Raw genomic sequence first — 26129 nt, forward strand, 5'->3', positions numbered from 1 at the left:
CCAATGGAGCATAATTCACTTTCGAATCCAGTGAAGGCACAACCTATGGGAGCCATTGTCAGAGCATCTGAGAGCCTGGTGTACATTATCTTTTGAAGCATATTAGGCCATTGTTCATGTATCTGTTCTTGTGACTTGGAGAGGATGTATAAGATTATCTTGTTGCAGGGATGCCTTAATCACTTTATTTTGTTAACACATAACACCCATGATAATCTAAATCAGAGTTTACAAGGTGTTCCTTCAAGTCATGCAGAAGACCAGCAAAAGTACTCGACACATAGCTTATAGTGTTTTTTTGTGTGATTACATTTTGTATCCGTGTTAGCCTATCTAAGGATACAACTGATTCTTTGTGTGTGCCACTGTGTATGTCTCCAAGGAAGGACTATGTCCCGAGCTAGTGGTCTTGTTCATTTTAACCCCCTGGTTAACAATTTACAGTTTAGGCATATAGCAAACTCTCATATCCGGAGTGAATTACAAGTGCAACCCTATATATTTAAGCTTTATATCCTTCAGGGTAGTAGTTCTAAAAGTAGGGGTCCGGGGACTCGCAGGGGTCCTTGAGGGGGTTCCAGGGGGCCCCCAGCATCATATAAAGCATCAAAATCAGTCTAACCACTTTAACCCTATTTGACAACTCTTGAATGTTTTGGGGATAATCTGGAATATTTTTTGAAACATTTTAATAACACAAATATTGTGTCGGTCCACTGCAAAATACATGTTGTCAAATACAGGTTGTTATGCGAAGGCTAATTTAACCCCTCCATTCATTTTTCTCTCTCCTTGTCTCCCCCTCCCTGCTATGCTCTTTCAGGTGTTGGTGAAATTGTTCTCTGGCAGGAAGCCCATGCTGTACAGCTTCCAGAACTCCCTGCCTCGACTGCCTGTCCCTCCTGTCAAGGACACCTGCAGAAGAGTGAGTTCCACCTGTACTGTCACCTAAAGGCAATAGTGGACAAAGTATTCAACCGACCCCAGTACTTGAGTCAAAGTATAAATACTCCTGGTCAATTATTACTCGAGTACAAGTGAACGTTGCTCTGTCAAATTTGTACTTAAAACGTTAAAGTGCTTGAGTACTTGATTTAAAAAAAAATACTTAAGTGTTCAAAGGTACACACTTTAAAAAATACTTAAGTATTCAAAAGTAAAAGTTATAATATCAATGCATTGCTGTATTGAAACTTTGACAAGATTTTCCAGACATTTTCGAAAGATATTGGTGCGTTGTGAGCTTATAAATCTGCTATTTTCATTATAGGGTTTAAGAAGTTTATTCGTAATGTATTATTAGAAATTATTAGAAATGTAGTGGAGTCAAAAGTACAATATTTATATTTGAGATTGTTTGAGAAGTATCCAAAACTGCAAATACTCAAGTTAAGTACATATACAAAATGTATTGTACTTAAGTACAGTACTCAAGTAAAAGTACTTTGTTACTGTCCACCACTGCCTGCAAGGAGAGGATAGCATGTGAGCCATGCTTGGAAAAGAGCCTAGTCATCATATTGATTTAACTCATCTTTTGTCCTTTCTGCACTCTGTATCCCTTTGTAGTTGTAAAAATGACAAATCATTTTGTCACGAGTAGGGTAATAATAGCCCATGTGGCGTCATCAATCAAAAAGGGTATTATTCTGTTTTTATTGGAAGATGTTGTGGAATTCAGTCTTGTGTTTTTCATGGCAGCCCTTTTTTCCCGCTAAAGATGGACCTGAGTAATCCGATCACTTGTGTAGTGCCAAAGCTCTTATTTAAAGAAACCAAACACCACTCTCTACTTGAGAATATCCAGAGTCACAGCTCAACAGACATGAACAAGGTTCATGTTGAGTTTTTCAAACCCAAGCATGTGATTAAACCATGCGAGATAAACTCAGGGTAGGCTTTCAATTAGAAACCCAGGGGGGAGGGATAGAAGGATATTGTTGCCTAGGGTATTAACAACTAAACACAAATCCGTCCACTGATTATTATCTGCCAAGAAAACAAAGCCGAGACATGGCCAGTTTTTCTGGCCGATCTGCTCATCTGTCATTAAACCGGTTGAGTTGAGCTCTTTGTGTTCAGCTCATTGTCTTCACTAAACTAATTGAACACGTTTTTTTGCAGTACCTGGAGTCAGCCCGCCCTCTGATGGATGATGACCAGTATGCTCGCATGGAGGGCCTGGCTAAGGACTTTGAGAAGACCCTGGGACCCAGACTACAGTGGTACCTCAAACTCAAGTCCTGGTGGGCGTCCAACTACGTAAGTTTGGAAGTTTCTTTTCTTCGCTTCTAAATGACGCTGTTGCTCATACTTTGCTCACAGATTAGCGTAGAATATTGTTGCTGTCAGGCAGAAACCTTGTAACTCCATAATTTCAACGTTTTTTTGGGGGGTAAATGAATGCCCTACTTCGTCATACTACAGTGTCACACTAAAGTAGCAAAAATGTCTCACAACGCACCACATCTATTTTTGCTATTCTTGAAAATAAAGTGAAAGTGACAGTTTAGTCTGATCGTGGGTTTTATAAATATTAAACCAATGAAAAGTATTAATAAGAGCTTGTGACTAATTACTAACTACATTAGGATCTATTGGAACACAGGTAAAAAATAATCCATTTCTTGAAAAGTAACTGTTTTGGACATGAGAGGTTTCTGACCGACGGCGACGGTATGAAAACAACAAATCCCCCATGTGACTGATGGGGTCATGTTTCTCTTCTTGTTGTGGCTCTCAGGTCAGTGACTGGTGGGAAGAGTACATCTACCTGCGTGGCCGTGGGCCCATCATGGTTAACAGCAACTATTATGCCATGGTAAGACTTCTCACCCTATATGTATGGCTGTTTTCGCTGCATGAAGTCTGTGTCTGGGTCATTATTACATTATTACTATACACTGTTCATTTGGTGAAGTTGGCTGCCTTATTTGTTTTCATTTTTTTGCAGGGGGGGTGGCTTTTCTGCCTTTATTGATAGTACACAGTGGAGATAGACATTAAACAGGGAGAGAGAGACAGAGTGACACGCAGCAAAGGTCGTCGGCATTACAGCCTACATGTGGTATGCGCCTGGACCGCTAGGCCAGTGGGTGCTCCCGGCTGCCTTATTTCTTTCTCATGCTCTGTTCACTGTCAGCTACAAAAGATACAAAGTGACGCAGCATATATCGCCGAGTCGCTGTTGAGGTGTTGATCAACACGCTTTGTGGCGTCGACATGCGTCGAGATGAGTGAGTCTGGCTTCCATTGAAAATGAATGGTAGCCTGTAGCTTTGTATCTTCATGTTGCCGGCTTCCATTGAAAAATGAATGGTAGCCTGTAGCTTTGTAGCTGTCAGTGTGAACAGAGCACTATTCTGCCTTATTCATTATCCACTTCACTATAGTATGTCAGGAATGGGGCTGCAGTACCATCACCAGAGTCCCCCTGGAGGGCTCATTATAACTGAAAACCTACTAGCATGGGAATTGCTCATCACCTGTGTTGGCGTGTTTACAGTTGCAGCGTTTTTCCACCTTGACTTTTAATTTGTGCAATAAGAAGAGCTATGTTTGTTGACCCAGAGAAGCCACCCACCCACCCATATCCATAGCAACTGTCTTGCATTGAGAGCACTCTATTATTATGTCATCTGATGTGAGACTTTGGTTCTCTGTCTGAATGAGGCAGACAGTAGACTGCACTGTTAACAGTAGCACACCAGGCATGGGTCATTGTTCACAGAGACACACAGACGCTTGTGGGCGTGCGTGCGTGTGTGCGTGCGTGCGGGCGTGCGTGCGTAGGCATTCATGCTAGTCATTGTTTTTTGGTTTTTCATTTCTGACCAAGTCTGCATCTGCCTGCTCAGTGACTGTAGCAAGGTTGAACACAACGTTAGATTAGCGCTCAGACTGGCAGTCCTTTTAAGAGGCAGCTGTCAGTTCAGGTGGACAACGTGAGTGTGGAGGTCAGTGGAACAACTCCTCACATGGTTGGAATAGCAGGACACATTGCAGGCCATGGTTTATGCATGTATGCACGTATGCTACTGATCTAAATTAAGAGCTAGGGCTGTCCTTCCCTCATACTGTAGTTGATTAATCGGTCAGTTTGATCTTAGTCGACCAAGACTTTGTTAGGTGGTTTACCTTTTTGTTGTTGCCAGACCCAAGGGGTCGGGCTTACATGAGGCTTTGTACCTGTTTCGTCCATACATACTTTGTCCTCCGGCCCCAGCCAAAAAAAAGTCTGTCCCCAAAAAAAGTCTGTCCATACATGGGCATAGAAGGGACACATGTCATGCAAAGCCTGGCCATTCAGATTTCAACCACTAGGGGTCTGGCAGTACCAGTTTTCTTTTGCTATCTCTTGTAAACTCTACTAGATATGACACTTTAATTTTTCTTGTCTATAACTAACTAGCCAATGGTCATTGTGAAATCACCATTAGAATGTTAAGCTCTCAACCTCACTCACCTGAAAAGGCTAGTCTTTGTATGACTGTATGCAACAAACACCATTTTTAAGATGTGTTGATGAAACAACTAATTGATTAGTCACCTAATTCCTGACAATTAGTTGACTAAGAATTTCTTTGGTTGAAAGAGTTATGGGTTTTGCTTGAAATTAGAAGCCTCTCCTTTATGTTTTTTTTGCAGGACTTCCTGTATGTGTTCCCCACGTCCATCCAGGCTGCCAGAGCAGGTAATGCCATCCACGCCATTATGCTCTATAGAAGGAAGCTGGACAGAGCCCAGATCAAACCAGTGAGTACAGTGTCTCTCCGTATCTCTCTCTCTCTCTCACTCTTTCTACATCTCTATCTCTCCCATTCATTTGATTAAAAGGGCTAGGCAATTAACTGACAATATATTAAAACGGAAATTGTAATCTTTATCTTGCTCATGCAGGTTAAACGATTCATCGAGAAGCAGATTTTCTCTCTCTCTATTTTTTTAAAGTTTGAAATAATGGTGATACTGATTTGAAGTCGTATCGCCCAGCCCTAGCTCTATCTGTCACATTCATTTGACTAGTATGAACGGCATCATTGTGCATGCCCTGTTATAAAAGTGTATTCAGTTGGACCACATCGGGTCCTGTGGAAATGTTTTATCGCTCACGTAGGAATGTGTTGTGACGTCTGTGAAAGTTATTTCCCACAGTTTGTCTATCGCTGTCGGGCAGAAACCTCTTATCTCCGTATTTTAACCTTTCGTTTTCTTTCGTAAATTCACGCCCTACTTGATCATACTACAGCGTCACACAAAAGCAGCAGATCCACAGGCTCTTGTCGATCTGCTGCTTTTGCTATTTTTGTATTTGAATCCTGAAAAGTCACAGTTTTGGACATACGAGGTTTCCACCCGACAGAGACGATGTGTTGTGACGTCAGTGAAATGCATTTTTCTCATTGCCATTATCTCCCATGTTTTTAAGTTCTCCCATGTTTTTAAGTTCTCTTTCCCACAGTTTGTATATCTGTCCATTTGGTATACAAGGAGAGCGGTTATGTCCCCTGTATGCTCGCTTTTTTCTGTTGCTTCAGTGTGTGTTCTATGTTAACCGTTTTTGCGCGTTGTGATTGTGACGTTTGCGTCATTTGAAGGCACATTGCATGAGCGCTTTGTGCATGAAGGACTATGGTCATGAGATCATGGATAGTTCTGTGCATGTTGAATAGGATATTTTCCTCTGCCATGCTGTTACACACCCCTCTACTTCATAACCCTTCTCCTCCACTTCTTCCTTTGCTTGATGCTTAAATTAATGGACTGTAGATTCTGCACACACACACACACACACACACACACACACACACACACACACACACACACAGACAGACACAGACACACATGCACCGCCGATGCAAATTCTTCAATATCTGTCGTGCATACTTAATCACTTTCACCCTGGCGTTCCTATTTTTCATAGGTGAAAATTTTCAAAAGTAGTCCACATTTTGTCAGAATGTTTCCAAATGTAAAAAAAAAATCACACCTGTATGAAGGTAGCGGCGCCTTTGATATATTTTGTCATAGATATGTGTTTCTACTAGAGAAACAATATTACATCTCTGTACATTTATTTCAAGGCTTCCAGTGGCACTAAATAGTACTCATTGTTTATTTAGTCATTGTTTATATAGACATCTAATTCTATATTCATGACATCATAGTGATGTCATGAATAGTAACATAGTGATGTCATGAATAGTGACCAATCAGAACGTTGGCGGACTTGACCAATCAGAACGTTGACGGACCTGACCAATCAGAACCTTGGCGAGCCTGACCAATCAGAACGTTGACGGACCTGACCAATCAGAACCTTGGCGAGCCTGACCAATCAGAACGTTGACGGACCTGACCAATCAGAACCTTGGCGAGCCTGACCAGTCAGAACCTTGGCGAGCCTGACCAATCAGAACGTTGACGCAAAAGCCAGGTATAGAGGGCTAATATCCGCTCTATACCTAAAGGTATAGAGCGGCTAGCGCCGCTAAAAATCACACCCTGTGTGAAGAGAGTGGTGCCTTTGATGAGCCCCGTATTGATGTTGTCATCAATGTTTGTTTATTGGACATACATACATACGGACGGACACACAGACAAAGTCAGATATAGGAGTGGTTGGCACTCAAAAATCATACATACAGTAAACTTTTGTATACATACAAACATACAGTACGCACAGTAAAATCATCATGGTTCTGATGCATACTGTACATACATGCAATGCATACATGCATGCATACATACATATACATACATATGCATACATACATGCATACATGCATACATACATACATACATACATACATACATACATACATACATACATACATACATACATACATACATACATACATACATACATACATACATACATACATACATGCATACATACATACATACATACATACATACATACATACATACATACATACATACATACATACATACATACATACATGCATGCATGCATGCATGCATGCATACGTACGTACGTACGTACGTACGTACGTACGTACGTACGTACGTACGTACGTACATACATACATACATACACCCACTGTGCACTGGGTAAACATTGTCTCTTGTTTTACTGTTTTGTTTCTTGGCTGGACGCTGCGTTAGATATACTTGCTGGCCAACAAGGTTCCTCTGTGCTCGGCTCAGTGGGAGCGGATGTTTAACACCTCCCGCGTCCCTGGTTTGGAAACAGGTAAGAGGAGGGTCCACGCCCAGCGGTGACCCCATGACACCCGCCCTGTGTCCCCCAGACATCCAGCCAAATGGAAACCCTGACCCCTAGGACTCGGTGTCAACCAGCACGGCCGTGAATAGAACCCACCTGTTTTGGGGGACTAACCCCTCCTCCCTCCCAGCCAAAAATGTGACGAGCAATTCTGCTTTTGTTTGCAGAAGCAAAATTAGGCGCTTAATTTCACAAAACAAATGGAAGGTTAATTTGAATGCTCTGCCTGCTCTCAGGGCTCTGCTGTTGGCATCGAGGTGGGTTTCTGGACCCCATCCTCCTCCTCCTCCACTCACATCGCCCATCCTGGCAGTTTTCCTGAGGCCTTCCCTCCCCACCCTTTAGGGCTGCTTGTCAACCCAATCTTCAACCTTCTCCTCCTCCTCTTCCTTCACCCGCGCCGCTGTCCCTCTTTTTCTAGGTGTGTGTGTCCTGTCCTCCGCTGCTCTCCTGGTGGGTGGGGTGGTTTTTAGTTTTTAGTTGTCATCTTCTCTTGTGTTTGACTCCTCTCCCCTTTTGCCTTTCAGCTCATGCTCCTAAACACAATCCCCATGTGCTCATCCCAATACGAGCGTATGTTCAACACCAGTCGCACCCCAGGTGTAGACACAGGTAGCAACACCACCGCCTCATTCCTACCCTCCACCACTTCCTGTCGCCCAATCCCCACCACCTTTTTGCACGTTTCGATTCTAAAATTGAGATTGATCTGATCTCTCTGAATGAAAATTATAATAGTAGTATTAATAATGATGCATGCATGCTGGTCCATATGGACGTGGCAAGTACTGATCTTTGTATGTGAATGAAACATAGCCGTTTAGTGCAGGAACACAAATGTCAGATTTTACACGTAATTGCGCGCTGTGTCACATGCCGAAAATAGCAATCTACAAGCTCAAGGTCGGTGATGAGTAAATAACTCACTATTCTAGTACAGACCATCCAGTTACCTCAAAATGTTACTAAATCATCTTGGGTTCATGGTAGCGCTTAGCAATTAGTGTTTTCGAGTTCGGTATTGGATAGATATTTTTTGTAATTAAAAGAAATTAACATTTTCCCAATTTAGAAAAGGAAGCAGAAAGTAGCATGGGTATATATTCACATGAGTTATACAAAGAGAAAGGAACTATACATACAGAGAGGATTCATTACCTCTAGACTCATCTAAAGATACATTTTGATTCTTAACTTAAGCTTTGACATGAAAATTGACCCCCATATACTGTATTGGAAAGTAATTTTTGATTTGGATGTTTCTTTCCCCCTCTATGTTGAATATGACCAGTGAAATTGTATTTTTACAACATTAGTATTTAGTATTTTTATCATGGATTATGTTTTTTGGAACTGTGTGTGTTGAATATTTTGAAACCACAAAGTTTAATATAATTCCTACATGTTAGACACTGGAAGATGTATTGCTGCCCTCTGCAGTCAATAGTATGCACTGCATGTCATAATCCATAGGTTTTGTGACAGTCACACTGAGCTCTGAGAAAAGAGAGAAGAGCATATTAACCCGTTTTCAATGTTTTTTAGTTTTTTTAAAACCTAGAAGATAAACCATAATTCCAGTTAATTGCTCAGCACTACTTTATGGATCAAATGATACAGAAGGATGATAGGCATAACATCTGCAGTCTAAGGAATCTGAAAGGTGTTAAACATTTACCATCAATCTTAACTTTCTCAGTCATATCTGGCTTTTTATTATAGTTGAGACATATTTTATCATTTAGATTGACCCATATTCGAATGTATTGATTTATATTGTGTCAAGAAACAAGGAGTCCAAGTACAAAGTTGAGCAAACACTTCATATGTTAGTCCTCTGTAAGGACCTAACCTAACATTGAGCATGATCTGCCAGTCTGTTAAGGACTCATGTTGCATGATCTAACTACACACTGGTTCTCAACATCGTTCCGTTTGTACACTCTCAGAGTTACAGACGGCTTAACGTACAGGCTTTAGGGGCTGCAGCCCTGGGCACCAAGCTCTGGAGGGCACCAAACGGAAGGCAAAAAATAAAAAAAAACACTAGAAAGAGAATTACAAGTAACTGCTGCTGAAGTCGCGTTAAAATGGTGTTATGGAAAAATATAAACTCTATGTTAGTATAAAAGAAATAATTCCAGCAGAGGGTAGAGTGGAATGAATCAACATATTTATTATACTATACGAGAGCTCTCGGAGACTGCCTCATGCAGCCTCCTCATTGTCAGTTCTGTGTCTCCTTTATACACAAGAAGAGAACACAAATAGCTGGAGGTGTGGTTAGGGACAGAGTCATACAAGGCTCTATTTAGAAATAGTTACTCTGACAAGATACCAACAGGTGAGACCATGGTTTTGTCTACTACTGAAAAGTTTGTAAATAGACCTACAAAGTGAGCAAATGTTCTAACTATAATCACAGGGGAAACAGCAGAGTGTGCAAATGTCCTTTCAGTAGAAGGCTCATATAAGTTACAACTACAATCATACAGGCAACAGTGTAGTATTCATATAAATCTATTATAATGGTGCTGAAATGGCCTGAGCCGTGGCATGGCGGTCCAGGCACCCTTGGCTGCAATGCCAGCCTGATAGCGTGTCGCGGGTTTGAATCCCTATCCCAACGACCTTTGCTGTGTGTCACTCCACATCTCTCTCCCCATTTCCTGTCAGTCTACTGTCCTATCGTTAAAGGCATAAAAGCCCAAATGCAAATCTTTAAAATAAATAAAAACGGTGCCGAAACGCGTGGGCAGCAGTATAGACCTCACACCGCTGGTTAAGTGGAAAACCTTTCGCAACTTTTTTCCCCAGTTACTTTTGTATGATTTAAAAAAAATGTCTACACTCAGCCCCCCTGACTTGCATTCCAGGTGAAACTACATTGGCGACTGGGCCTTTACAGTAAGATGTTCAGTATTACAGGCTAAACATTAACCTGGGTGAGGTGTGATCTCGTTACATTAACCTGGGTGCGAGGCTGCGAGCTCGTTACATTAACCTGGGTGCGAGCTCGTTGTGCTCTTGGGGCCAAACTGTTCCTATTAACATAGACACTCTTTTCCTGTCATACCTGTAACAGGGCAAATGGTTGTTTGAATGCTTGGGGCATCGAAAAAATGATTATGTTTTGGAGGGTTTCAAAGCAAACAAACAAAGAACAAAAAAAACGTGTAATTATTCTGTTTCTATGGTTATGAATGATGCTCCTCAAACAATTATTTGTACCACCAACCCATTGTATTCCAAAACCCATTTCCCAAATCGCTCTCCCTCCCATCCATCCATCACCCTCCACCCTACCCATTTTAAGATGCTTTGCATTCATTGTGGGTTGGTATAATCGTCACTTACTGTTATTTAGTTACTTTTTATGTTTTTTGTTTTTTTGTTTTCAAATGAATATCAGTAAAAAGAAAAATGACGTAACACTTCATGAAAAATGGTAATATCACAATGAGTCATTTCGGTTCTATCTCCAAATTTGATGATCAAAGTATTCAGTACCAAAATCTTGTTCACGGACTGTGGTATGCAATCCTGTGCTGTGACATCGGTATATCGTCGTTGTCGGACATAAACCTCATATCTCCATATTTCTACTTCTTAGGTTTTTCGTAAATTAATGCCCTATGCTTTTTGGTGATACTATACTACAGTGTCACAAAAAAGTAGTCTGTGGGTTTTTATGAATATTGAACTAATGAAAAGTTTTATTTCGTCCATATCCTGAAAAGTAACAGTTTTGGGCATGGGGTTTCCACACGACAGCGACGATATCCTCTGAGGTCCTGCCACCTACAGTACCTTCTGAATTATTCATTCTTCGGGTCCTTTTAGCGTTATGTTTATTAAGCTTCATTCACAGATTGTATTTAGTTATAGGCGAGTAGGGGCGGAAGAAAAAAAATAACAAAGTGTATTCACAGTCGTACATCTTTACCCCTCCACACGCCATGTCTTCCTCCACCTACTGTTGTCTTTCTGTCACCAGATGAGATTCAGCACGTGAACGAGAGCAAGCACATCGCCGTGTACCACAAGGGACGCTACTTCAAGGTGTGGATGTTCTACGACGGCCGCCTACTCCTGCCAAGGGAGATCGAACAGCAGATGGCCAGGATACTGGCGGACGAGTCGGAGCCCCAGGAAGGCGAGGAGAAGCTGGCCGCGCTCACTGCTGGAGAAAGGTGGGGCCCTTACAGTGGTGGACAGTAATAAGTACATTTACTTTTAAGTGCTGTATTTAAGTACTTAAGCTTGTTTTCTTGTAATGTCGTTAAACTTGCCATCAGTGGTGGACAGTAACAAAGTTCTTGTAGTAATTGTAGAGCATAGTTGTAGAACTAACAACTTTCTAGTAGGCGTGGCCTAGACCGGATCACACTGGTCAGTTCGGAATGAAAACCAGGCCTCCTCCTGGAAAGACTGGTGACATGAGGTTAACGGGGGGTATTTGTTAAGACCCCCCCCCTGTTCAGAGTCCACACACAGATGCTTTATTCAAATATTCATATGAGTTCTGCATTGTGCTGTTGGGTCTGTACTTTTGGTAACCTCGCTGAACCAACAGTGATATTGATTGATATTGATTAATGATAGATTCATCTTCCCCAAGGGGAAACACAAAAGTCTTACAGTCTTTTGTGTTGTGTTTCCCCTTGGGAGCCATTAACTATGTAGATGGATAATGAGGCACATGATGGTCACTCGGCTAATTAACAACTGTTCATTACAGTGAGGACATCTGACACGCTTACTGTGTGTTCTCTTTTTTTTTTGAATGTCCTTCATTATGCATGCACTGTTAAGAGTGTGTATAGTGTATATTGTTCATTAATTGATGGTGTTTCTTTTAGTGTGATGTATTTTACCCTGCTGTATCTACAGTACTTTTCTTGTCCTGTAACTAGCTTAACTGCTGGGCTTTCTTTGGTGACTGAATCTCCCCCAACAGGATAAATAAAAGTCTATTTTCCCTATTTTTGCCGGTGTCTTACCCATTATCCCTAAACTTCTTTGCCATTTTTCACTATTTTTAAAAACATTTTCAAATAGTTCAACTAGCCAATCGACACGTTGTGAGCTTGTAGATTGGCTATTTGAACTATTTTAAAATGTGTTTAAAAATAGTAAAAAAAAAATGGCAAAGACGTTTAAGGACAATGGGTTTGGCACCGGCGAAAATATGGCCCTTCATCTGATTGCTGGTTGGTTTACTTGTCGGTGTTCTCTGTTAACGCCTTGCAGAACTCCATGGGCCAAGGCTCGTGACGACTACTTCATCCGCGGTAAGAATAAGCAGTCTTTGGACACCATTGAGAAGGCGGCCTTCTTCGTAACCCTGGACGACACCGAGCAGCGCTTTGAGGCAGACAACCCCGTCAAGTCACTGGACTGCTATGCCAAGTCTCTGCTTCATGGAAAGTGCTATGACAGGTACGTCTGTGGTCACGATCAACTGGATTTGATTTGTCCTTTTTTTCCCTCAAAAGCATACAGCAGTGGTTCTCAAAGTGTGGTTCGGGGACCCCCAGGCGTCCTTGAGGGGGTCCCCAGCTAAATGTATTAATGTAGCATCAAAATCAATTCAACCCTATTTTATACTTTGGCTATTCGAAAACAGCTAATCTACAAGCTCACAACACGTCATATCGCGATGCATTGTGAGCTTGTAGATCAGCTATTTTTGAAACATTTTGAACATTTATAATAACAATTAATATTTTTTTTAATGTTTAACAACACAAATCTTCTCTTATGGGTAACTCTGGAACAAAATCTTTTCAGATTGTTCCGCGGTCAAATACATTAGATTTGCGGGTCCTTCACATGAAAATGTGTGAGTACCCTTGGCATACAGTATATGGTTCAAAATGTACTCTTTTCTACTTTCAGATGGTTTGATAAGTCCTTCAACCTCATCGTGTTCAAGAACGGTACCATGGGACTGAACGCAGAGCACTCGTGGGCAGATGCTCCAATCATTGGACATCTCTGGGAGGTATGTGGCAGTGCCTTTTGTCTAGTAAACTAGTCCGTAGTATTTTCATGTAGCACCTGTCATTATCGTATTACTGTTCGCCATCAGCAGGTGTAAAGCAGGTGTTGGGTAAACTCCAGCTTGTTCAGAATGCTGCTGGCAGAGTTTTAACTGAAACCCCCAAAACAACCCTATTTTGTTTTTAAATCTACCAATTGCTCAGCTCCATCCTATGTTTCTGACATGTTCACGCCATGCGCAACAAGGAGCCATGTCCGCCAAGATGTTTTTCCCTGAGCGCAGCTTTCTTTTTTTTTCTTCTTAAATTTACAGTAGCCAATTGTTTTTACACACTTTTTTCTCCCCAATTTAGTCGTTATGCCAATTGATTCCTCCCCACACACATTTCTGTGTTGTCACTGCTGTTGTATCCCACTGACTCACCTGCCAGTGAGGAACCCCCACCGGGAGTACGTGGTAGAGCCTTTGTGGATTACGTATAGTGACAAATATCACCCTCCCCGCCCGGCTTCCCTCCCCCAACACAGGCCAATTGTGGACACTGTGCCTAAATCAGGTTATGGTGCTTTCAGTCACTATGGTTCCACTCTATGGAATTCTATACCAGGTGCTCATTTGATCTATATCAGTCTGCTACAACAGTGTCCTCTTTTAAAAGCAGACTAAAACTATTTTCACAAGCTTTTAGCTAGGTTTGAAGTGTGCCGTTATCTTACTTTTTTTTATTGCAGTGTGAATATTATTATTTTTTGTAACTGTGAATGTATTTAGTCTTGACCGTTTTGACCATTTTCTGTTTTTATTTTGAAGCGCATTGAGTCTGTGCTTGTCGTATTTGATTGATTGAATGCTTTATTAACATGACAGCAATTCCTTTAGTTTTGAGTTTGGGTAGGGAGTCGAGAACCTTTGTCTTTTGGTAGGCCATTCGACATTTTGGTGGCAACATAGTGGAATGCAATTTTACCCATGTTTGAGCCGAATTTCGGGGGAACGAGGTCAGACGGTCTTCTTCTGGTGTTATGCCCATGGACATCACTTAGAGAAGGAGTTTAACACAGCACTGATCCTCTGAGTATCTTAAAGACCAGACCCATTAAGAGATGCTTTGTATGAAATAAATGTGCTATATAAACAACTCGACTATCAGGGCAATCATATAAACACACCTTCGTGTGTTTCAGCATGTGCTTTCCATGGACCCCATCAAACTGGGATACACTGAGGAGGGTCACTGCCACGGGGAAGCCCACCCCAACCTGCCTGGTCCCCAGAGGCTCCAGTGGGACATCCCTGCTGAGGTAGGAAACTGCTACAACACACTGTACTTAGTTACTGGTGCAGTAACTAAGTACCTTTATACTCAAGTACTGTACTATACTAAGTATGTACAATTTTGAGGTATTTGCATTTTTCCAATTCTTTATACTTCTAACTCCACCACATCTCAGAGGCAAATATTGTACTTTTTATTCCACTACAATTATTTGACAGCTTTAGTTACTTTGTAATTATTATTGAAAACATACATTATCCAATTAAGCCCTATTTTATACTTCTATCTACAATTGTTTGCTTGCAGTGCTATTTCTGAAAAAGTTTGACACATTTTGAAAAATCTTAATAGCACTTTTACTTTAGTACTTTTAAGTATATTTTGATGCCAACACTTTTGTACTTTTACAGTGCATTATTCTAAATACAGGCCACAATACAAGTAAAAAATGTGAGTACTTATTACTGGAAACCGTTATGTGGACCTTGGCTGTCCTCTGCTGGTAGGTTTAGCCATGTGCATGACGGTTGTCAAGTTGTCAGTAAAAGTCCTACAGTATGTAAGTGAGTCTTACTCTTACATAATTAGTCAAGTAATTTACAGCAGTGGTTCTCAAAATGGGGTTCGGGGACCCCAAGGGGTCCTTGAGGGGATTCCAGTGGGTCCCCAGCAAAAGTTGTTAATATAGCATCAAAATCAGTTTAACCACACACATAGCCGATCTACAATCTAAAGCTCACAACATGTCACAATGCAAGGCTTTGTGAGTTTGTAGATCTAGTTTCACTATTATTGATATTTGTTGAAAAGTTCAGGAAAACCTTTACATTTTTGGGGAAAATGTCAATACAAGCAATGCATTAATATCAGAAATCAAAATGCTGTTTCTTCTACACTGAATCTCTTCGGCAGAAAATAGCAGCTCTACAAGCTCACAACGCTGCTATTTCTGGCGAACATTCCCCCCCCTCAGAATGGGGGGGGGGGGGGGGGGGCGTTGGGGTTCACGTGGTTAACGCTCTCCCATGCCACCCTACACCTCTCCCCTCCACAGTGCCAGGAGGTGATTCAGAGCTCTCTGACCTTGGCCAGGAATCTGGCAGACGACGTGGACTCTCACATCTTCCCCTTTAACGACTTTGGCAAGGGCCTGATCAAGAAGTGCCGCACCAGCCCCGACGCCTTCATCCAGCTCGCCCTGCAGCTCGCCCACTTCAGGGTGTGTATGGAACTACAGTCATTTCACTCAACAACACACACACACACACACACACACACACACACTGCTTCACACTGCTTCTACGTCTTGTTATTAGCTCGTTATTAAACAGATGCCATTTGTAGACCTGGCATCATATAGTTTGTATACTGTAGCTTAAATGGACAGATGATCCTTTTTTTTTAAATATTATACTGTTTAGACTGATGATAGATTATTGGTTTACCTATGATCCTAGATTATTATCTCTATGCATTTGATGTATTACCTTGTGTTCCCCTTGTTTACTGTAAATCACTCTGGATTAAGAGTGTCTGCTAAATGCCTAAATTGTAAATTGTACTATAATTGTTGCAAATTGATGCAGATTTGACCAAATTCACTACAACAAACTTTAACTTTATACTATGTTGGATTACCCATCTCAAGCACGTTTAAAGTCTCTGCAAGAGGTCCAGTATGGTAACTTTGGTAACTTTTTGCTACCATACTGACTTGGGTGGACCGATGTGGAAATTCAATAATTTGGCTGATAACCGATAGCAATATATGTTTGCTTTTGTTATATATTCCCCCCTTTTGGGAAAACTGTTACTTTTCAGGATTAAAATTAGCAAAAGTAGCAAAAGTAGCAGATCGACAAGCTTGAACTTGCAGATCTGCTACTTTTGATGCTTTTGTGTGACGCTGTAGAATGATCACGTAGTAGGGCATTAATAAAAAATATATATATATATATATTTTTTAGCGGCGCTAGCCGCTCTATACCTTTAGGTATAGAGCGGATATTAGCCCTCTATACCTGGCTTTTGCGTCAACGTTCTGATTGGTCAGGCTCGCCAAGGTTCTGATTGGTCAGGTCCGTCAACGTTCTGATTGGTCAGGCTCGCCAAGGTTCTGATTGGTCAGGTCCGTCAACGTTCTGATTGGTCAGGCTCGCCAAGGTTCTGATTGGTCAGGTCCGTCAACGTTCTGATTGGTCAGGCCCGTCAACGTTCTGATTGGTCAGGCAAGGGAACTATTCATGACATCAATATTATATCATGAATACAAAATTAGATGGTTTATATAAACTGTAAAAGTCCGGAACATAAACACTCTGGGTACGGCTTATAAATTGTATAGATTATTTCATAACACATACATATCTTTCTGGTACCACATTTATACACACGCACACACAAAGTTTATTTTTTAGGTACCCACTCTATCAGCTATGACAGATCAGTTTTTGCCACTTGCCTTGGAATGCATTTGGTGATTCGCTTCCAATGGCACTATTCAGTGCCACTGGAAGCCTTGAAATAAATTTACAGAGATTTAATATTGTTTCTCTAGTAGAAACACATATCTATGACAAAATATATCAAAGGCGCCGCTACCTTCACACAGGTGTGATTTTTAAATATGGAGATAATAGGTTTCTGCCCGATAGCAACGATATCATGGGTTTATAACTGGGGGTTGTCTTGCTACAGGACAAGGGGAAGTTCTGCCTGACGTACGAGGCCTCCATGACCCGTCTGTTCAGAGAGGGACGCACAGAGACGGTGCGCTCCTGCACCATGGAGACGTGTGCCTTCGTCCGCGCCATGCTCAGAGACGAGACGGTAAGCCTCTCCCAGGAGCATCACCACATCTCCCCTGTACAGTAGCAGCCGTTGGACCCATTCATTCTTCGCACGACGGTGTCGCTCATCGGAAATAGCCGCCTTAGAAGCCCACGACGCGACGCGTCATGGGCTTGCAGGTTGGCTATTTTCGGGGAAATTCATTGTCACGCAATGAAGCATAAATTAGGGTTCGGGGAAAGGTTGTTATAGTTTTGCATTTGTCATTATTATTATTATTTTTGTTTTTTATTTATTTTTTAGATAGTATAGTGGCTTAGTTTTAGTATAATTTGTTTTAGTATTAGTTTTTTATTGTAATTCGGTGTATTTGACAGATGACGTTCAAAAAGTTCAGATTTCTTTTTGAAAATTGCCAAACATGAAAAATGAAACGACTACAACCTTTTTAGTTTGTTTGCAAAACTAACACATTTTGTAAGCACACATTGTAGTTTCAGTTAGTTCTCGTTTTTTTGTAAAGCTTAGTGTTAATTGCTCTATCTGGATGAAGCCCTTTTCAAAGCTTACTCCAGGCAATTTGGAGACTTGTTGGAGGGTTGGGTCAGCATTCTGGAGACGACAGACAGAATTTATGTGATTGGTCAGCTGACAAAAAAATATTCTCAACTTGTGAGAGCTCTCCGCTCAACCGTCATTTTGTTATTTTAAAGGTGACAGAATTTTGCGTTGCAGTCGCCTTTTGTGTCATTTCTCCTGTATTTTTCATTCTCGTGGTTTTTATGTGAAAAGGCATTGCCAAGCATAGTGCAGAAGTAGAACGCAGAATGGCTTCACAGCTGGAGAGGAGGATTCAAACGAGTCACGACAACCTTCCTCTTTGCTATCACACCACCATCATCCTCTCTCACCTGTTGTGTTTTTGTGTGAATCTCCAGAAAGAAGAGTGCATGAAGCTGCTGAAGGAAGCAGCAGAGAAGCACCAGAACTTGTACCGTCTGGCCATGACGGGGATGGGCATCGACCGCCACCTCTTTTGCCTCTACGTGATCTCCAAGTACCTGGGAGAGGACTCTGCCTTCCTGAAGGAGGTACAGTACACTACTACTATATACTGGCTGCTGCTGTTGCTACTCATCTGGAATATATATACAAAATGGAATATACATACAATAACTACGGTGGCTTGAGCAATTGATCCCGACTTGCACATGGGCATTGACCATTAGCATATGCACACCGAGAGGAAGCCTGTCTTTCACTTCCCCAAAAGTTACGCTGTTTAATAGCGCACCAGAGATTTGGAGCTCGGTCTATGAGATCTGTCGTCATGGTTACAGCCCCGCAGCTATGGGATCTCTCTAGAGAGCCACTGGCTACACTTGGCATACACACACACACACACACACACACACACACACACACTAATAACGTTAGCGTGTGTACATTGTTAATTCATTGATACAACGGAGCAGAGCGTCGGAAAGCGCTGCTGCTTCGACATTCCTGCGTGTTATGTGCGATCTCACCGCAGGTCAGAAAGTACATTATTTCAAGTATCTTCAAGTTGAGAAATGACACGAGCCGGCTGCGGAGAAAGACTTCTCTCTCTCTCACAGTGCATAACCCAAAGTGTGCAAATACCTTGAGTGCTCACATCCCCAGGTATGGACTAGTTCCTCATAGAATGATGAGACTGGTTGCACTTGAAGTAATTTCTATTTCCTACATTAGGTTTCCTAGATGATGTAAGATAATGATGTGAAGTGACATTGAAATTTGTCATTTTGCGGCTCAACTGTGAACACCTGTAGGTTGTCCTTGTTTTGCTTGTTAACGTGTCTGCCGGTTAATTAACTTAATTAATTAATTAATATAATGTGACCATCCCTTCTGTGCATATTTTGTATAGTTTTCCTGTCCACAGAAGGAGAAAATATTATGACCACTTTTGGGACACAAAACAGCTGCAACTCGAAAAATTCATGATTTGAGGCATTTTGTTAAAAACATTTGTTTTGCTAAATTAGACCTGCTGGTGGCGCTATAACAGGCCAATGTTAAAAGGGTGGCATTTGTTCCTCAACATAGTGTGAATGTGCGTGCAAAGTTTGAGCGCAATTGGACGGTGCGTTCATGATTTGCGGAATTTTGTTCAAAACAAGCCAATAATGCAAACTTTAGATGTCAATCTTAGCCAATCAGTATGGAATATGAAAAATCAAACACATCCGTCGTGATCACATGACTATAGAGATCATGTGTACCGATTTGCGTGAAATTTGGATAAAATTGGAAGGAGTTGTATAAATAATGTGTTTTACATAAGTCGGCCTCCTGGTGGCGCTATAAAAGGCAGATGTGAAAAAGGCAGGGCAAAGGTTTTTCCTTGACCTCTAGGGAGTGTGCATACAAAGTTTGACACAGATCGGTGCAATTATAGGTAAAAACACGAATCGGCCTGTTATAGCGCCACCATGAGGCTTATTTGAAAAATGTCAAATGGTAGTTCTTCCTCGGCTTAATGGGAATGAGCGTGCAAAATTTCACGGAAATTTCATGTTGTGTTCATGATTTGAGGCATTTTGTTCAAAACGAAGCACTCCTGCAAACTTTGGAAGACATTTTTTGCCAATCAGGATGGAATATGAGAAATCTGAAAGACCCGTTTCGTTTAATGACTATAGAGATACTGTGTACCGATTTGCGTGATTTTTGGACAAAATCTGAAGGAGTAATGTCAAAAAATATGTTTTGCACAAATCGACCTCCTGGTGGCGCTATAAAAGGCCCATGTGAAAAATTTGGGGCAGAAGTTCTGAATTGGCATCCAGGGAGTGTGTGTGCACAGTGGCGCTGCGATCAAGCCAACGGTGGCGGAGATTAGCTGGTCACAGACGGACGGACGGACACACGGACACACACGGACACACGGACGGACGGACGGACGGGGTGGAAAACATACTCTCTCGCCATGCCTTTCGGCCTGGCGGAGACAATAACTGAAACCTTTTTGTGCTGCTGTACTGTTACACTGTAGTGCAGTGTGCTCTAGCGCCTTCCAGGGGACAGCATCTAGAACTGCAGGCCAGGGTAGCCATACGGAATTGGAAGAATTGTGGGGATTTTAACAACACAAATCTTTCGGGGGTCCCTGGCCCGAAAATTCAAGATGGGGGGTCCATGACCAAATACATATCTTCTCTGTCGGGTGGAAACCAGAATGTACAGAACTGTTACTTTTCAGGATTCAAATGAAAAAGAAGATCGACACGCTCAAAACACATCGCTTCACACCGCGTTTTGAGCTTGTAGATCGGCTACTTTCGATGCTGTTGTGTGACACTGTAGTATGATCAAGTAGGGCGGCCGTTCATTTAAGAAAAAGACACAAAAAGTTAAAATATGGAGATGATATCAATTTGGGGGTCCTTGACATGAAAATGTTTTCAAAGCTGTGCCTAAAGGCCTGTGTGTGTGTGTGTGTGTGTGTGTGTGTGTGTGTGTGTGTGTGTGTGTGTAGGTGCTGTCAGAGCCGTGGAGGCTGTCTACCAGTCAGACTCCTCTGCAGCAGGTGGAGCTGTTTGACCTGGTCAAGTACCCAAACTACGTGTCCTCTGGAGGCGGCTTCGGTCCGGTGAGTTTTACCTGAACACACCTCCTGTCCCTTCACATCATCATCACATGGATTCAAGTTCTCAGTCGCCATGACTGATTTCAGTCATTTGGATTCTATAGAAAACAATAACTGAAAATAGTCTATCTACAAGCTCTCAATGCGTAGATAGCCTATTTGTGGTTATTGTTTTAAGATTAGAGCATTTGAAGTGGTCAAACTAGCAATATGTTCAAAGGCATCTTCTTGGAGCATGGTCTCAGATATTTCATAAAAGCAAATAAAGCCTCAATCTGTGATTTCTTCACCTGTAGAACAGCAGGAACAATATTACCAAAACATCATAATTTTTACATATTGTTTTAATTGTTTATGCAACCGCGCTAGTGTGTGTGGGGGGGGGCTCCTTTCACATTGTTTCATTGTCATGAGATTGTATTTTTCTTTAATCCATGTCGTCATCATAACCATCATCTGTTTACAGTCCTCTTTTTTTTAAATGCATGTACTCGTGTACTTTAACACAAAGGAATGTTTGACCAGGAGCAGTGGTGTAATGGTGGCTTTTCTTTCGCCGGTACGGCGGTGGCGTGCACGCGCGTGCCACTGACAAGGAGAATCTATACTTTTGACTCAATAACTTGGGTGCGTGGGTACTTTGTCCACCACTGTCCTCCAACTCAACCTTCCAACCCTCTTCCTGTCTTCCTCATATCCACCAGGTGGCTGATGACGGCTACGGTGTCTCCTACATCATTGTTGGCGAGAACCTCATCAACTTCCACATCTCCAGCAAGCACTCGAGCCCAGAAACTGTAAGTGTACCTGTTTTATTTCCCCTCATGCCTGCTCTTTATGCCACGGTTTTGCAGGAGGCTAGCCGTATAACAGTAGTTCTCAAAGTGGGGGTCCTTGAGGGCGTTCCAGGGGGTCCCCAACAAAATTAATTCATATAGCATAAAAATCGGTTTAACAACTGTAACCCTATATTCGATACATCGGCCACAAGCTCACTCTGTGAAAAGTGGATCTCTCGTATGTGATCTCATATGTGACATGAAGTCAGAGATCCACAATGGATCCATGCCATTCCCATATGCTGCTGTCGGGCAGAAACCTTCAATCTCCATATTTCATCATTTTCTGTTCTTTCGTAAATTAATGGCCTAGGCCTGCTTTAGCAAAAACAGAAGATCTACTATTTCTGCTATTTTTAAAGTGGTTAAGTGTGTGGTTTTATATATATTGAACCAATGAAAAGTATGTAACAGCTTGTGAGTAAATAATAACTACATTGGATCCATTGGGGCATACGATGTTTGCGCCCGACAGCAACGATATGTACAGCAATGGTTCTCAAACTTTTTCGTGCCAAGGACCCCCAAATTATAATGTATTTGGCCGCGGACCTGTGCCAGGAGAGAAGATTTATGTTAAGAAAAAGCAGCTGTACAAGCTTGTAGAGCTGCTATTTTTGAATAGCCAACGTATGAATGGATAAAGTGGATAAAATGATTGTGATGCTACATTAACTAATTTCCTGGGGACCCCCTGGAACCCCCCGGACTCCACTTTGAGAACCAATGGATTCAGTTCAGTTTCCCCTCTAGTCCATTGTTTCAGCTTTCAAATTATGTTTCTCTCTCTGTCTCAGGACTCCCATCGTTTTGGTGCCAACATCAAACAGGCCATGCTGGATATTTTGGATCTCTTCCAGCTCAACAACAAAGCCATCAAGTGATAGACCTGCCGTGAGAGAAAGAGAAAAAAACACGTATAGAAAAAGGAAAAAAAAACATTAGAAATTGCTTTTAACAAAAAAGGCATATTCCTCCTGAAGTTTGTACAGAGAAGCATAAATGTTGGGCTTTATTCCTAAGTTAATTAATGGTTTAAGAGACGGTGACGATTTAAGAGGAAAACAGAGGTGTTTTTTAACACATTACTGTCACTGTTTTATTTTTGTGAGGGCTTTATGTGCGTGCGTGTGTATATATTATGGGCTAGTAGGGGGGATTCGGTACGGGTAGTGCACAGATCAAAATGTTTTCTCTGCATGACTGTAAGCACCGGTGCCTTGATAACCCACTAATGTGCTAGAAGGGCAGAAAGGGAGGAGAGACTGAGTGCCATGTTTGTGCTCTGCAAGGCTGAGATCACGTCCTTTTGACCTGAGCTATTGAAGGACCACGTCACCCATTTTCAACCTTATCTTCATTATAATTGGTCCTTACTAATGCTCATTATAAGACAGCACCGTGTCTGTCCATATTCGGTCTGTGTCTCAGACGAGTGCCGTGGACAGTTCAGAAACCTGCCTACTACAGTAGTGACATCATCGGTAGGCATGGTTTGGTCTTTTCAAACACGTTTTCAATGTTTTTTACTGGGTGGCTTGAAAAGCCAGCCTGTCAACAAACAGACCGGTGCAAACACACACACACACACACAAAGTTTTTTTTCTCTCTCTTTAATTTATTTATGCAAGAACAATGGCTTCTATTTGAGCATGCTAACTTCCCATCAATGATGTCATTGGTAGGCAGGTTTCTGAGCTGTCCACAGCCCACCAATGAGACACAGGGAGAGTAGATGCAGTAAAATGTGCCATTTTATAATGAACAATGGTAAGGACCAATTATATGAAGATTAGGTTGAAAATGGGTGAAGTGCTCCTTTTAAGACCAATTGAAGTTTTAGCAGTCTGACATCATTCAACTTAACAATGTAAGCCCTATATACTTTGTTTCACGACAAATAACACAAATAGTCGATCTTCAAGCTCACAACATGTCGCATTGCAACGCAACGGGTTGTGAGCTTGTAGATCTGTTATTTTAGCTATTTTGGAAAATTGTTGTTTTGAAAGTTTTTGACATGTTTTTAAACATTTCGCCTATAATGACATGCCCACAAGAGGTTCAATGTTCAAGGTTCTTAAATGTTACGTCTTGTGTACAGGTACATAAGAGTAAAAAAAAAAGTGTGTTCGGCTTCACAGTGGTTAATGGATTGAAATTTACATCTGGGTAGGGGACACATAGTTTGTCCAGAAATTAGTCCGTCCTGTCATTGGATTTTGACTCCCCACAGAGCCTTTCTTGATGAGAGCTTGGAGTTGAATTATTTCAACATACTGGTAGATCTTATTGACCATATTCACACATGGGCCATTTTGTTCTCATGTCAGAGGGAGGTGGGGTTCCCCACCCCCGAACAACATGACAGGAGAACAAAATGTCACTGCTTGTACATGTGTGAGTGATTGAGTGACAACCCTATTGATCCTTGATTCAAAATGGCCACCATGTGAATATGGTCAATAGTACACGCAAGAGCCCTGCGGGACCCAATGCAAATTTCATGGAAGCGGACGCTTTTTAAGTTGCTGCGGGCGGGAGTGTAAGTAAGTAAGTTTGGAGGCTTATTGTCGGTATCAGCCAAGAACGCAGGATTCTATCCCCGTTTCAATAAGTTGTCATCTTCCTACATGCTCAGAACATTTCTGATGCATAATCGTGAAGCCTCGCAGAGTGGAAGCAGAATCTAGAATCATCTTTACTCGTGTACATATTTAATGTAAAGTGACTCTAGATCAGCACAACTCTTGACTAGAAAGCAGGCTGGACAGCGACCCAGTAGACCTGAGGACCGTTCCTCGTGGTCCAGTCTTGGTCCAGAATGGATCTCAGTTGCCTTTCTTGACTCTCACAATGTTCAGCCAGTTTGTTTTTGTTCTTTTTAGCTGCTACAGTAATGTTTTTATGACTTAGTGATAAAGGCAGATCATTTGTGTGTGTGTGTGTGTTATTGTTTTTGTTATTTCCATACTCAGGTTTTATTAACTTGGCCTAGTATCGTAGAGTTAACTGGCTGAAAGCATTGGAAAGCCGTGAGCTTAAGTTGGCGTGTACCTGTGTTAATGGTACATAAACCTTTTCGAGATGCAATAGAAAACGCCATGTGAGTGACGCCGGTGAGCGGTTTTCACCGCTTCAGGCGGGGCTCATTTCATTCGTATGATGGGCTGAATTTGACTTGACGGTAGCATTGGCCAGTGTATTTATTTGGCGTGTCGAAGGGGTTTGGGTCACTGTGCTTGTGGCTAAGGCTGTTGTTCACTCCAAAAAACTGGTCCTTCAAGCTCAATCTAACAGACTCCAGACGCCTTGATAGTGCTTTCTTTGCCTTGCCGTCAGACCAGTGCGATCTGGACGGTCCGGGCATTATGTCAGACCCATAAAAGGGAACTCGTAAACTTTTATGGGTTCACTGTCAAGATGTCATTTTCGAGTGCATTTGTTTTTGTTTTTTTCAGCATCGCTGAATTTGCAGTTATTGTCGTTGCCTAGTCTGATGAAAGGCTTGATTGGTCGGTCAGTTGTTACGTTTCCTCCAGCAGGAAGTTGCTGTTTTTCTCCTGGATCTTTCTGTATTTTTTAGACCAGTGGTTCTCAAACCTCCGTGAGGATATTGCAAGTGGGCTCCCAAATAATTGGCCCAAACACTTAAGATTTGAATGATAATGTAACATTGATTCAGTCGCAATCGACTGACCGATCATAAAAATAAACCGCAAAGACTTTTGAGATTTCCAAGTGGGCCCTGATCCAGAAAAAGGGTTGAGAACCACTGGTATTAGACAACATGTAACATTTCGATGTCTGTGTGAAACCAGACCAATCCCGGTGTACAGTGAGCGATGCATAGGATTTAAGATTACGTTTCAGTTCTCATGCATAGGAAATGCACTTCTGTTCTCTGTATATGTTGTTCTGTCTCCATCATTATTTATTTATTTTTCCTCCATGTTGTTAACCTCTGTATTCACACAACTGTACTAGACATGGCGTATGTATGTATGTACCAGCTGAGTGCGGCTTACCATGAATTGCGCCGAATTTCAAAAAGTGTTTAAAAAAAGAAAGAAAAGTGAAACAGGCAAAAAAAAACATTTTATGATTCCTTTTAATTTTGATATTGCAGACTTTGACAATGAACACGTAGTATGACTATCTCAGTAGACCTCATGTTTAAATGCTGCTGCATGGTTTTCAACATGATGATGATGACGATGATGGTGTAATGTTTGCCTTTTAATTTAAAAGATGTTTAAACAGAAAACAAGACAAGCAGCTGATAAACCAAAACCAGATTTAACACAATAAAAGTGAATGTCAGACAAGATCAA

General features: G+C 41.7%; 1 protein-coding gene across 3 annotated transcripts in view; it reads left to right on the top strand.

Moving 5' to 3' along the window:
* The window catches only part of cpt1ab (carnitine palmitoyltransferase 1Ab (liver)), a 39084-nt gene extending 12955 nt beyond the window's left edge, over positions 1-26129 (top strand). For 2 of the 3 annotated variants that reach the window (XM_084060132.1, XM_084060134.1), the window contains 15 exons: positions 824-925; positions 2125-2262; positions 2744-2821; positions 4648-4755; positions 7129-7216; positions 11247-11442; positions 12503-12691; positions 13151-13256; positions 14441-14557; positions 15587-15751; positions 17230-17361; positions 18261-18413; positions 20846-20959; positions 21661-21753; positions 22593-26129. In XM_084060132.1, the coding sequence (XP_083916258.1) occupies positions 824-925; positions 2125-2262; positions 2744-2821; positions 4648-4755; positions 7129-7216; positions 11247-11442; positions 12503-12691; positions 13151-13256; positions 14441-14557; positions 15587-15751; positions 17230-17361; positions 18261-18413; positions 20846-20959; positions 21661-21753; positions 22593-22679 (1866 nt within the window). In that variant the 3' untranslated portion in view covers positions 22680-26129. Of the gene's footprint in view, positions 1-823; positions 926-2124; positions 2263-2743; positions 2822-4647; positions 4756-7128; positions 7217-7776; positions 7862-11246; positions 11443-12502; positions 12692-13150; positions 13257-14440; positions 14558-15586; positions 15752-17229; positions 17362-18260; positions 18414-20845; positions 20960-21660; positions 21754-22592 lie in introns of all 3 variants that reach the window. The other variant, XM_084060133.1, reaches the window with a different exon arrangement.

Source organism: Gymnoscopelus microlampas (assembly GCF_963454915.1).
Source record: "Gymnoscopelus microlampas genome assembly, chromosome: 6".
Classification (NCBI taxonomy): Eukaryota; Metazoa; Chordata; class Actinopteri; order Myctophiformes; family Myctophidae; genus Gymnoscopelus; species Gymnoscopelus microlampas.